The sequence below is a fragment of the Clinocottus analis genome, unplaced genomic scaffold (genome assembly GCF_023055335.1).
Source record: "Clinocottus analis isolate CAN_PGR_092001 unplaced genomic scaffold, fCliAna1.0.p SCAF_10, whole genome shotgun sequence".
Lineage (NCBI taxonomy): Eukaryota > Metazoa > Chordata > Actinopteri > Perciformes > Cottidae > Clinocottus > Clinocottus analis.
Window position 1 is genome coordinate 18520524 of NW_027175821.1, and position 13671 is coordinate 18534194.

Genomic DNA, 13671 nt, shown 5'->3' on the forward strand with positions numbered 1-13671 from the left:
TCATTTCTGCATAATTTCAGCACCCAACAAGTGGGATTTGCAGAAGGCCAACACAGTTGTGATTGTGCTCTTAGCAGTTCTGACTATAAGTCTGATTGTTATTGCCGTCCTGATTTACACCATCAAGATAAAAACATGTGACTGTTGCAACGGTAATATCAGTTTCTCACAGTATGTTGAGTTACCACGACTGATTCATGTAAATATTCATCCTAAATCTGTATTTATTTTAAAATACAGCTGCCGTTGCTCTGCAAACAAATGCTGCTACAGCCGATCAGCAGGTAAGGTTTAAGAAGAAAAGATGACACTGGAGAAGTTATTGACATGTTGTTTTCCTCTCCACATATCTAGAACATAAAATATGCTATTTTATAATATAGTTCCTCTATTTATTCAGAGAAATGAGGACTTATTGGCATATTCGGCACCAACCTTTACCAAGAGGAACACTGGCAGAACAGAAAGAAAGAACGTAAAACCATCCGAGGAAGAAACCATCTACTCTGATGTGAGGACTTGACAGATTGGATGGACTTGTCCATCCAATCTGATGGATTTTGGACTCAAATCCATTAGATTAGAGTAACAATCTGATGGATTTTCTCATTAAAGCTAATATGTATCTTGTCTGGCACACTGTTGTAAATATGCTGCTTCACTCCTGATATTGGTTAGTTTTTCACTTTGACAACCTTGGAAAAAAATGTTTATCTTGTGTTTTAATGGCTTTTGTTGATATTCTACCTGCATTGTTAAATCTTATATCTCCAATATTTTATAAAATGCTACCACTCAAATACACTGTTTGAAAGATTGAAAGAGTCAGAGGGTTGAGGAAGTTCTCTTATATCTGATGTGCTGTTTTAACTTCTCCGATACGTATCAGAGCTAAGGCGCGTCATTTACTGTCTTCTGGATTTTTAAAAAATCCAGAAGGTTTATTTACTATAATGAAGAAAAAATAAAAACCTTGTGAGGACAGTATGTATATATATATATATATATATATATATATATATATATATATATATATATATATATATATATATATATAAATTATAATTCCTGTAAATAAAAAGCAATGTGTTTGTATGTAACCTCAATCAACTTGAGATCTAACTATTAAGTATTTTAAATAATAAATAAAGAAAATTTAAAAAAACAATTACATTCCACACTATCAAGGCTCTGAACAAAAATATGTTTAAATCTATTTGGCAAATAAAGATGGTAATTGGATAAGTAATGTGTTGATGTAACTCCTATAAAACATATTTTATGATTCTGTTTCTAGTATCATAATCTTGAGGTATGCTGTGAAAAGGTTATATTAGATGGTGATATATATATACATATATATGTATATATATATATATGTATGTATATATATATGTATGTGTGTATATATGTATATATATATGTATATGTGTGTGTGTATATATATATATATATATATATATATATGCATGTATATATATATATATATGCATGTATGTATATATATGTATGTATATATATACATACATATATACACTCTGATGTGCCTGTGGGCATTTATATATATATATATATATATATATATATATATATATATATGGGAGTGTATGTGGTATAAATAACTGATGTAGAGTAAGATCTTTGTCTGAGATCTGGTATCAAGAATATGTATTATTTTATTGTTTATTTAGCATGGGAAGTTAACATTACAGGTTACAGAGATAAAATATTATTCATGGTGAAACAGACACAACATGAACACCAGAAACAAACAAAAGAACACAATGTAACTCTCTGGTGCACCATCAGCAATGCATGTTGGTATAAACACAAGCCAGTGTCTACAGACTGCTCTGCATTTCTTTTGAATATGTTTGAGATGTATTTGTACTGTGTTGAGTTGTGAAGTATCCCTTCTGTTGAATCACCCTGGATGTTCTCCGCATCGGTGACACTACAAAACTGTACCACTCTTAAAATAGCCCAAGGCTGTGATCCAGTCTGTGATCTAGCCTGTGATCCAGTCTGTGGTCTAGTCTGTGATCCAGTCTGTGAGACAGTCCATGCTCAGCTGCGTCGTGTGGTGTTCAATGTAGGTTAGAGAAGGTCTTGTATTTAAATGATTCCTTGTTGGCAGAATCGATAGCGCTCATATAGAAAGTCCTCATGATGATAACGAAGAAACTCTCTCCCTATGAAACGTTAATCTAACTGATATTGCTCCATCATCAATGGGATCTCTGAGGAAGGGAGCTGCCCCTTTTATTCCCAGAGGAGTGGCCAGCTTATCCAGCTAACTTAAGTTCGCCTGCAATGGAGCAGGTTAAAGTTTATGGATGAGTTGCTCTGGTGATTTTGCCAAACTTGCTTCGTGGAACCGAAAAGCCTGACTTATGTAATCTTATCCTGACTAACTAACTGAGTCAGCCCGATACGAGGAACGGGGCTCTGGCCCGATTCAGCTTGATGAAACTTCAGGAAATCTCCCCCAGTAAACTGAAATGATCGATTTTCTACTATTTGTGATGAGTGAAGATGCAGTTATTTTAAATGAGGAGACCAAGGCTGGAGCACTCTGACTTCGGGGCCCTTTCTATGGACGAGGGTGCTGCTGGTTGTGGTAATCTGCTCTCACAAGAGAGTACTCACACTCTTGTGGCAACTCTCTCTTCTTCCTCTTTTCTCCTTTCACTTTCCTTGTGGAGAAATCCAGTGCTGAATAGTTAACTCTCTTTGCTTCAGCATCCTGCAAAGAATATTTGTGTAAATGACCAATATTTCAGATTTGGGGTGCTCAAGACCAAGAGTGCAGATTATTTTACAGTAAATTTACATTGATCTGAACATACTTTTCGTCATGAGCACTATACTTAATCATGTATTAGTGACAGATATTATTTTGTATGTACATACTCAACACTTATAGATGTGTCTTGTGGAGCTAGTGGCAGAATATTTATCACACCTACAGATCTAGATTGCTAGCTAGTGCGAAGCAGACACACACGTCCACATATTTACCAGATCATCACACTGATCCACAGTTGACCTGTCATGTCCAGGATGGTGGGAAGCGATCTCTGCTCCTGTTAAAATAGAAACAAAGCCATCAGAATGTGTACACACATATCGATGTGGTATAGATCACATGTTCACGTTTGCCTTCACGGAGACGTGTAAGTGATGTAATAAACAGTAAACTGCTCCATTGGAGCTTTCTGCAGTCAGGGTGGCGTGGTGTTTTACTCAAGAGCAGCTGGGTGATAGTTTGTAATGACAGGGAAGTTGGATGTTCACTATTATATTGTGGTCGAACATAACTCAACGAGACAACGAAAGAATTTCAACTTAAACTCACATATTCTGTTTTAACTGCAAAGCATTTTCATTCATTGAGATCTTTATGGTACAATCTCAAAAAGCGCAACAGAAGTGAAAGTAAAATATGATGAACCTACCTTTGCAATTTTTGCAAACTTTCCTTTGATTGAAAATGAGGACGATGATCACAATCCCACAGCAGGCCAGCAGTACTCCAAGCACAGGCACAACGACTGGGTCCGGTTGTGGTCCTGGACTGGACCCAGTTTCTGAATCACAAAGAAAGCAGTTTGTAGACTCTTGGGAGTATTCCTATGTTACATGTTAAACAGTGACATTTAGACTATTAACTATTGACGGCCACAATTTATAAGTTTATGTTCAATAAAGTGTAAAGTCAAGAATACGCTTTCCTATATTTGCATTGAAGAGTGACACAAAATACTGAACAGTGATTTATAAATGCAACTTGAAAAACGTAAAGCTCATAGGGAACAAAACCTAATTACTGCGCTAACTTAATAATGTACTGCCTCTATGAAATAGTTATAACATTTAGTTGATAACTAATGCTTCAAGTTTGTATTAACGCTAAGGTATCCACTTAGACTAATCAACAATCTTATATTGATTTACAATCACATGAACATGATTTGAACTGTAAAAACGTACTTGTGTCCACTTTGGTTCCTCCACCAAACAGGATCTCTCCACATGCGGCCACAGCACAGTAGTACGTCCCAGCATCAGAGGAGTTGTGTATAGTTTTGGACAGACTGTACGCACAACTTCTTTCTTCTTGTGTGTCACTGTGAGTGAGAATGAAGCCTGGATGAGATTCTCCTGATCCAGATCTGAACCAGTGCACACTGTGTCCACCTGGACACTGGACTCTGTCCTCTTTGTTCTTGGAGAGAAGTGAACACTGGAGAGTCACTGAGCCGCCCGGCTGGACCGACTCAGTGTGCGGACTCTGTTTCACGTAGAGAGACCTCTGATGATTACAACCTGTGTGATGCAGGTCACAAGACATCAGAGGAAATTATTGATCTTCATGAAAATAAATGTGGCTCAAACTCTGCAAGTAAAATATGTTTTACCTTTAACAGCCAAGAAGATGCCTTTGACAAAACTGGATGAAAATGCAGCGACATTGATACAGAAGTATGTTGCTTCGTCCTCTTTGCTGATATTTCTGATGGTTAGAGAAATCTGAGTCTTCTCATATTTTAATGTGAAGCGTGAGTTGTAAAATTTTTCACTAACTGTCATTTTGCGACGAATAACAGCCACGACTTGTTGAAGTATATTTCCCAGAGGCTGCTTGTACAAGTAAAATAATTTGCCTTCCATCTCAGAAACTGGACACTGCAACGTAACATTTCCACCAAGTTCAGCCAAAGTCAAAGAGACGTGTTGAGGAACCTCTGCAGTTTGAATCACATCTGAAGAAAAGAGACAGACAGTAACAGCGTGACAGCACACGATAAGTAAATAGGTCAAGTAAAGTGTTTACTCTTCAAAAGATTATTACATGGTCGTGTCTTCTCAAAGTAGTTAAGAATTGTACTTACAAACTGTACAAAGTAGGACTAAAGCAGCCAGTCCCGAGTTCATTGTGGTGCAGCACTCTTGTCTTGCACTACTGATGTCACACAACCAAGTGGAACATAGTCAAAGTATATGATGGGCTGAGCTATAGAAAGTGACCTTCCTCCTTCATTCGGCAAATTTTTTCATTGGATGGGAAAATCTACATGTTCTAGTATGTGTTGTATTTCAATACAGTGTCTTTATTTAGATCGCATGACTGAATTCATTGCGATTTTTTTCATTTTTTATAGCCATTGTGTTTTTCCTTTTTTAAGAGCAAGTACTGACTTCTTGACTGCACGTGTGTATTTAAAGGTTGTGGTGTGTAGAAATGTGTTTATTCATTTTGATAGCATGCACACAGGTCACACAATCCACGTTTTCCATTTCCTGCCCGTTTCGATGGTATTCTACTGGTCAACCAAAAAATCCACAACTCGCCCTCAATTAGGCTGCCACATGGTTTGTTACACTGAACAATCTGCGAAGCCGTCATTGTTTGGAAAAGAGCAGGCACTTTCAAAAAGTACTCTGTCGGTGATTGGTGATCTGTTTCTCACCGTCAGTCGAGAACAAACACCTTCTCCTTTGAGAAATGCCTTCAGTGCTGTTCTTTGTTCTTCTTTCACTGAAGAAATATTCTCCAGATCTGATGTAACGAGGCCAAGCCCCTATTCAGAATTAATGTAATTGATTAGAATTGTTGTTTTGAACAATTTGGCTCTCCGTGTCGCCTCTCAGGATGCTGATTGGTCAAAGCCACAATGGTTTGGGCACAAACGCTTTACTTGAAGCCTGACAAGATGGATTCTCGCATGATCTTACGATATCGCGAGAAGTCGTGCAAGCTGAGCCGTAACTTGCCTCCGAAAACAAACCTGTGACTTACTGAGCGGTTGGTTTACACAATGGAGCCATTTATGGCCAACAACAGCTCGTTCCGATGGCTGGAGTCCAGTTTTACAGTGATACTTCATGCACTTTTGATAATTGTCTAAATTTGGACATCCAGTCAACACTAAGAAGTGAAAAGGAGGACTTCTGAAACAGCATTAGCTTCAGCGTAGCTGGTAGCCTGCAGGTTTTAATGACAGTTGCGTGGAAAGGTGAAACGAAATTTGGCCAAAGCCACACAGAGCACGATGGACTTTTTCATCATCCATCTCATGACCTTCTTTACTTCATTAGCGCCTCTTGGTCTTGATATCTTCATGGTCTTGGCAGCACTCTGAAATAGTTTGCTTCATTTATTATTTCCTCTTTTTTAACTGGCCGTTGTTTTCCGAGTCTAAATGTCTGCTTTGAAATGCATGTGCACATTCAAACAGAAAGTGAGAGATCAAATAGCCGACTGTCTGTGGTCTTCACCGATGAACTGCTGTGTAGCTGTCACCCATAACCTCCCACGACTGTACAGCAAAGCTGACAAAAACACATCAGTGCATTTTAGGTTGTAGGCACAGTTAGTTTCCATGTTGTGACATACACAATGTAAAACATGTAAGTGGACAACTACTCAATTGAATAAACCCGTCATTCTTTCTGGTCTCGCAGCACTTTGTAAATGCCTTCTGCATGAAGCGAGAAGAACCAGCAACGCTGCATGCAACAGCTGCACAGACAGACACAAGCTGTGGTGGGACATTTTTACACCCTTTGACAAACCTTCAAGGCAGAGACTTAAGCAACACTCGCTCACCTATTTGCAGATAGATGAATGAGATGAATGAAGATGGGGTGAGTGATGGCATGCAGGACGGTGGATGGACGACACCTCTGGTTCCAACAAAGAAGCTATACAAAAAAACCAGCCTATGCACATGTGCAGGACAATAGTTCATTACTAATACAACTCATTCAACTGGGCCTGCAGACCGCATGGCTGTAAACATCACACACAATATAGCAACTAATTAGCAAACATACATAACTTAATGCATTCAATTACAATCATTACACCTTCATAAATGTTTTTTGTATCCCGTTCAGATTTATCCCGACTGGTTTTAGTAGAATACACAATTAACTTCAACATATCATCGAACATTCCTGCTAACGAAGCTAACACACAACGGTAAAAGCATTTAACGTCAACCAACTCACCAGGATATCAAATGTTCAAAGTTCTCAGTATCTCTGGGCGAAACTGCAGCTCTTCAATGACTCGTCGTTCAACATTCAATTTAAAGTTACTAACTTTTCTCTGTCGGAATCAAACTAATCTTTTCCTCCTCATAACTCCTACCATACTGAAACGCAGACATAAAAAAAACAAAGATCCTCTATTAAGAGATGGATTATCACTTCTATCGATCTCTGTACATTAAGTAACAAAGATTGTATATTATGGAAAAGATTGACTCTCCTAGCTGTTTTCTGTGTACAGAGAAAAACTGCTGCGTGACAACCTGTCGACCTCACTGAAGGGGACAGTAACATAGTTCAAACATAATAATTAAGATCCCAGATTAAATTATTCTGGTTACATCCGCTTGACCTCTTCACTCTTCATAATGGAGAGAACCCCGCTCCCTTCGGTGGTTGTCGGGGAGCTAGCGGAGAGCAAACAGGGAACTAGCAGCAGCGCTAGCTGGCTACAGCAGGGAGCTAGCAGAGACACCCACCGAAGGTAGTATCGACTTGTGACCCGACTTTTATGTTTGTTTGTTTCTGCCGGCCGGCTCCCGGCAGTGACAACTTATCGTCTCTTTCGACTTCTGGGCCACGACCTGGGAGGGAGGGAGGGAGAGGGCGGCGGGATCTTGATCATGCGCTAAGGCGCATAGTCCAGTTCCTAATCCAATTCACCGTTTACATGCCGGGATGTCCGAATTATCAACCCAGTCGGATCGAGTTATCCAGAGGTGTTAATCGGATCGTAGTCGGACCGCAGTTATTCGAATAAAGGTGTTTACATGAACAGGATAATTTGATTTCAAACTCCGGTTTGGAGAGAAATGTATAACTCAAATCCTGCAATACGGAGCTTTTGAGTTTAAAGAATCATCGCTCTCATTTAACATACACATCAATAACCTTCTGGGTTTCCTGTATTGAAACAAGGCCTCCTTCACAAATTCACCCTTGTGAGTACGACCAGCCTTCCTCTATTTGACTACGGCGATATCATTTTATAAAATGGCATCAAAGACTACCCTCAGAAAACTGACACACTCGGTTTTGCCACATGTGCACCCTTCACCACTCACCACTGATCTTTACAGACTGGTGGATTGTTCCTCCCTCCACACCAGGCGGCCACAACACGAACTGCTCGTGGTCTACAAATCCATTTAAGGAACGTAATGGAAGATTTCCTCAGTTGATCTGCTAAGGAGGAATGAAATCTCTGAATCAAAATTGTCTTTCGTCCATTTATTCTTGCAAGAAGGAAAGGTATGCACAGCCACTCAGGTCAGCCTGTGACACAAGAGTCAATGAAGCAAAAGTCACAGCCCTCTTTTATACATGTTGAGTCACACCTTCATGACACGTGAAACAAAGGGAACACTAAGTACTGGCCCATCTTCGACCTTTTGTCTCTTGGTCTTTGAGATATCAAAAAAGTTACAATTTCCCTTAGCCTGGGAAATCAAACCCTTATCAGTTCACGAACTCCCTGACCCCTCACTACCTCTCAAAACGTCTGCACATTTCTGACAGTAATCACCATTTACGATCTAGTGACTTCATTAGTCTCATCATTCTAAAAGAGCGTACTATGTTTGGTCTAAAACGCCTTTCATGTTGCCGCCGAAAATGACTGAAAGTCACTACAAAACACTCAAACTAACAGCTCTCACCTCTCTCAACATGTTCAAACAAAAGCTGCAACAAGTCACAGTTTACAGCTGTACTTGCTGACCAGCCCTCACTTCTCTCTCTTCCATTTTTACAAAGAACATCCAGTTATCCACCTTTGTGTGTACGTAGTGCTTATAGATTGACCCATGTTGTGTTTAGTCATTTTCTCATGTGTCACACTGTCTTGCTGTTTGTGTCACTTGTGTGGACTGTGCTGCTGCCTCTTGGCCAGGTCGTCATTGTAAATGAGAATTGGTTCTCAATGGATTTCACCTGGTTAAATAAAAGGGAAAAAAATATAAATATAAAAAATGTAGGATCCAGTGTTTTTGGAGCTCGATGTTGGAAGAAAGAATCAGGACGTCTTTGTCTCTGCTCCTTCAATTTTGATGACTCTTCTTTTTTATTATGATATTTGTCTTTTGCAAGTTCCCCGACATTTTGGGAATGGAGAATACGTCATTGCTGGATTGCCCTTAAATCTTGTAAGTGTGTCATTTTGATGATCTTAACTTTCACAATGTCTTTATTGTGGTCTAACTTACCCCAGCTTAAACATGAGGGGAGGAAATGGCTAAGTGTATTCTGGACAGAGATAATATCTCAACCATAAATCTCAAAAACAATGTGTCTGCTTCACTTCAGGGTTTCTGGAAACCATATGTTACATTGACTCTATCAGCTGTAGAAGCCACCATGAACCAAATGTGCGCTGATGGAGTTGTTTCATGTGTTACGGTTGGAAAATATTGAGAGACCAATCAGATTGCTCTGAAACTGGTCCCTCCCACGTCATATGATTACATTAAGGCATGCCATCTTCTAATATGGTTTATTTTAACTGCAGTCTCAAGTGGATTCACAAGAAAATGATGACCATATTTTATTTACTGCTGATTCTCAGAGTGGGGCGTAAGTACGAGTAGAAATGTCAGATTTACTTTGGATACACATTTATATTATGGTCATGTTTTCACAGTAATTTAGCAGGACATACCTGATTCTTTTTCTGTCATTAATCACTGATCTGTGTTCCTCTGATATTTTCAGGATGCACAGATGATCAGATCTCTGAAAGAAAGACTGTTGGTGTTGGACAAAATGTGACTCTGACTTGTGCTCGCGACACATCTGTGCTCAGAGGAACCTTGTTTTGGATCAGACTTGTTTCTGGAAACTTACCTGAAGTCTTGGGAGGAACATTTACTTTTGATTTTGATGTTGTTAATAAGACTCCTCGCATTACAGCAAAACAAGAACCTGGAACATTTCTGCTTCATATTCGTGAAGCAAAGCTCAGCGATGCTGGACTTTACTATTGTCTACAAATAGACGGCGTTGAGATGACATTTTTGAATGGAACATTTCTGAGAATTGGAGGTAAATATTATTTAGCAGTTTTACTTTTAATTTCCCTTTGTGTGTGTGCGCGTCTGTGTGTGTGCGTGCGTGTGTGTACGTGTGTGTGTGTGTGTGTGTACGTGTGTGTGTGTGTGTTCATATATAAATATAGTACATGTGTGATATTTATAGAACAGTGTTTGTATAAACAATCATTTTTAACAATGTTTATTATCATTATCATCATTTCCCAGGACCAGAACCTGATATCAATGCTGTCCTCCAGGACCGTACATCTGAGCCGGTCCGTCCAGGAGACTCAGTGACTCTGCAGTGTTCAGTCCTCTCAGACTCTGAGAAGAAAGCGTGTCCAGGAGAACAGAGGGTGTTCTGGTTCAGAGCCGGATCAGATGACTCTCCTCCCAGTTTAATGTATGTTCATGGAAACAGAGCTGCATGTGAGAAAAGTCCTGAGGATAAATGTGTGTACAGCTTCTCTCAGAACGTCAGCTCCTCTGATGCCGGGACTCTTCACTGCGCTGTGGTCACATGTGGAGAGATCTTATTTGGAAAAGGAACAAAACTGGACATTAAAGGTAAGGGCCAAACATTTTCAAATAAATCATTAATAAAGATTACCTTTGAATCCATTAATATTACGTATTACAAAGCAATTGTACCTCTTGTCAAAATAGTTGTTAACTTTGATAATATGCTCATTTCTGCATTATTTCAGCACCCAACAAGTGGGATTTGCAGAAGGCCAACACAGTTGTGATTGTGCTCTTAGCAGCTCTGACTATAAGTCTGATTGTTATTGCCGTCCTGATTTACACCATCAAGACAAAAACATGTGCCTGTTGCAACGGTAATATCAGTTTCTCACAGTATGTTGAGTTACCACGACTGATTTATGTAAATATTCATCCTAAATCTGTATTTATTTTAAAATACAGCTGCCGTTGCTCTGCAAACAAATGCTGCAACATCCGATCAGCAGGTAAGGTTTAAGAAGAAAAGATGACACTGGAGAAGTTATTGACATGTTGTTTTCCTCTCCACATATCTAGAACATAAAATATGCTATTTTATAATATAGTTCCTCTATTTATTCAGAGAAATGAGGACTTATTGGCATATTCGGCACCAACCTTTACCAAGAGGCACACTGGCAGAACAGAAAGAAAGAACGTAAAACCATCCGAGGAAGAAACCATCTACTCTGATGTCAGGACTTGACAGATTGGATGGACTTGTCCATCCAATCTGATGGATTTGGTCATTAAAGCTAATATGCATCTTGTCTGGCACACTGTTGTAAATATGCTGCTTCACTCCTGATATTGGTTAGTTTTTCACTTTGACAACCTCGGAAAAAAAATGTTTATCTTGTGTTTTAATGGCTTTTGTTGATATTCTACCTGCAATGTTAAATCTTATATCTCCAATATTTTATAAAATGCTACCACTCAAATACACTGTTTGAAAGATTGAAAGAGTCAGAGGGTTGAGGAAGTTCTCTTGTATCTGATGTGCTGTTTTAACTTCTCCGATACGTATCAGAGCTAAGGCGCGCCGTTTTCTGTCTTCTGGATTTTTAAAAAATTAAAAAATCCAGAAGGTTTATTTACTATAATGAAGAAAAAATAAAAACCTTGTGAGGACAGTATATATATATATATATATATTTCATAATTCCTGTAAATAAAAAGCAATGTGTTGTATGTATGTATGTAACCACCATCAACTTGAGATCTAACTATTAAGTATTTTAAATAATAAATAACGAAAATTAAAAAAAAAACAATTACATTCCACACTATCAAGGCTCTGAACAAAAATATGTTTAAATGTATTTGGCAAATAAAGATGGTAATTGGATAAGTAATGTGTTGATGTAACTCTTATAAAACATATTTTATGATTCTGTTTCTAGTATCATAATCTTGAGGTATGCTGTGAAAAGGTTATATTAGATGGTGATACATATATATATATATATATATATATATATATATATATATATATATATATATATATATATATATATGTATATATATATATATATATCTGTGTATGTATGTATGTGTATATATATATATATGTATGTATATATATGTATGTATGTATATATATATATATATATGTATGTATATATATATATATGTATATGTATATGTATATATATATATATATATATATATATATATATATATATATATATATATATATATATATACATATATAGAGGCTGTAGTCGCCTCTGCCTTTCCTTGAACGACGCTGGCAGCAGCTACTGTAACAAAGTAATTGTCGTTGTAAACGTAAGTAATTTGTACCACAAACTAAACTAATTCAAGTGACTAGATGCAACCGTCAGAGCTTGTGACGTCAAAATGAGACTTCCAACTGCGAGTCCGGTGGTCGTGAACCAAATTGTCGTTGAGTAATTCTGAAGTCACGTTGTAAGTTCTAAAGGCTGATTTATACTCGGGTTTTACGCAGAGACACAATCACGCAAGACACGCATGGCCGCCCTTGCGTGGTGAAATCGGCCATTTTGCGTGTTTGCATGCGTCACCCCAAATTTCTGACTATCCGTTAAAGCAACGCAAGCCCGCAAGACTGTGATTGATCTGCTAAACACGTCCTTTCTGCGTCTCGCATTTCCGGTTTCATAGCATAATACCGCTGTTTTTAAAAGCCACAGCAGAAACAGGAACAATGGATCCTGTTGAAGAACGTTTGGCTGAAGAGGTCCACAAATATGAGCATTTATAAAACCCGTCTGACACGCAGATTGAGGTGAATTCCTGGAGGGAGATATCGGTGAACGTCGGTGTGCAGGTCGACTCTAAACGGTCGCTACGCCACCTACTGTTCTGGAGTATGGAAAACGCAGGGCAACTATAAACCAAAACGAGTCCATCAATCCGACTGCGTGGTCAGCCGGAGTTGTAGTTGCAAGAGTATAATTCGCCCTTTAGTGTTTTTGGTGCCTAAAACTAACGTTACATTGTGTCTTTGGTGCCGACATGCAATTTTAACACCGTCCGTTCCACAACAACGCATTGCACTGTTCAGAGGTCGTGGTCATTTCCTTTCTTTGAAATCACATTGTGAAACAACTGATTTACACGATCGGAACTAACTAGCTATCTATGCAAATCTAGCTAACTAGCTATCTTTACATAACGAGCTAACGTCTAGCAAGCAATTCAACATCCATTAATGCTAATAATGTCATATAAATGTCTAATGGAACTCTGAACTCAGATTGAGAAGCTATTAGCAAATTAAGACCCTAATAAAAACATATGTATTTTTCAAATAAACAATATGACAATATGAGCAACATTGATATACATATGTGAGCTACACTACTGATCCTTACCAAAAGAGTCAAGGTTTTCAAAAGATTAAGACTTTTCATTGAGCCACTGGCAGGTTGACATTGCTGTCATTGTGTAACGTGTGTACTTGCTGGATTGCAAGGAATTTTGGTCCACACAATTTATTGAAACAAATTGTAGGTGCGGCGTTGTGGACCAGCCGTTCTTATTCATGAACGTCTGTGTATCTGTCCACCACAGCTTCCTCTAAAAACATCTT

At 38.4% G+C, this 13671-nt stretch overlaps 1 protein-coding gene and 1 pseudogene across 1 annotated transcript; one reads left to right on the top strand and one right to left on the bottom strand.

The window, feature by feature from the left end:
- Positions 1 to 3385: 3385 nt before the first annotated feature.
- LOC137794745 (immunoglobulin kappa light chain-like) lies at positions 3386 to 4811 on the bottom strand (annotated as a pseudogene).
- Positions 4812 to 6646: 1835 nt separating this feature from the next.
- LOC137794794 (signal-regulatory protein beta-2-like) lies at positions 6647 to 11620 on the top strand. Its single transcript, XM_068591812.1, has 7 exons — positions 6647 to 6651; positions 7518 to 7543; positions 9967 to 10098; positions 10314 to 10655; positions 10796 to 10927; positions 11016 to 11059; positions 11176 to 11620. Exons 1-7 carry the CDS (start codon positions 6647 to 6649, stop codon positions 11296 to 11298), a joined length of 804 nt encoding a protein of 267 aa, XP_068447913.1. The 3' UTR covers positions 11299 to 11620.
- Positions 11621 to 13671: the final 2051 nt, after the last annotated feature.

Bases quoted from the DNA above. Each gene is read 5' to 3' on its own strand.
- LOC137794794 (XM_068591812.1), top strand. The intron at 10,099-10,313 runs GTAAATATTATT...ATCATTTCCCAG, and splicing joins AACATTTCTGAGAATTGGAG to GACCAGAACCTGATATCAAT. The intron at 10,656-10,795 runs GTAAGGGCCAAA...GCATTATTTCAG, and splicing joins AACAAAACTGGACATTAAAG to CACCCAACAAGTGGGATTTG.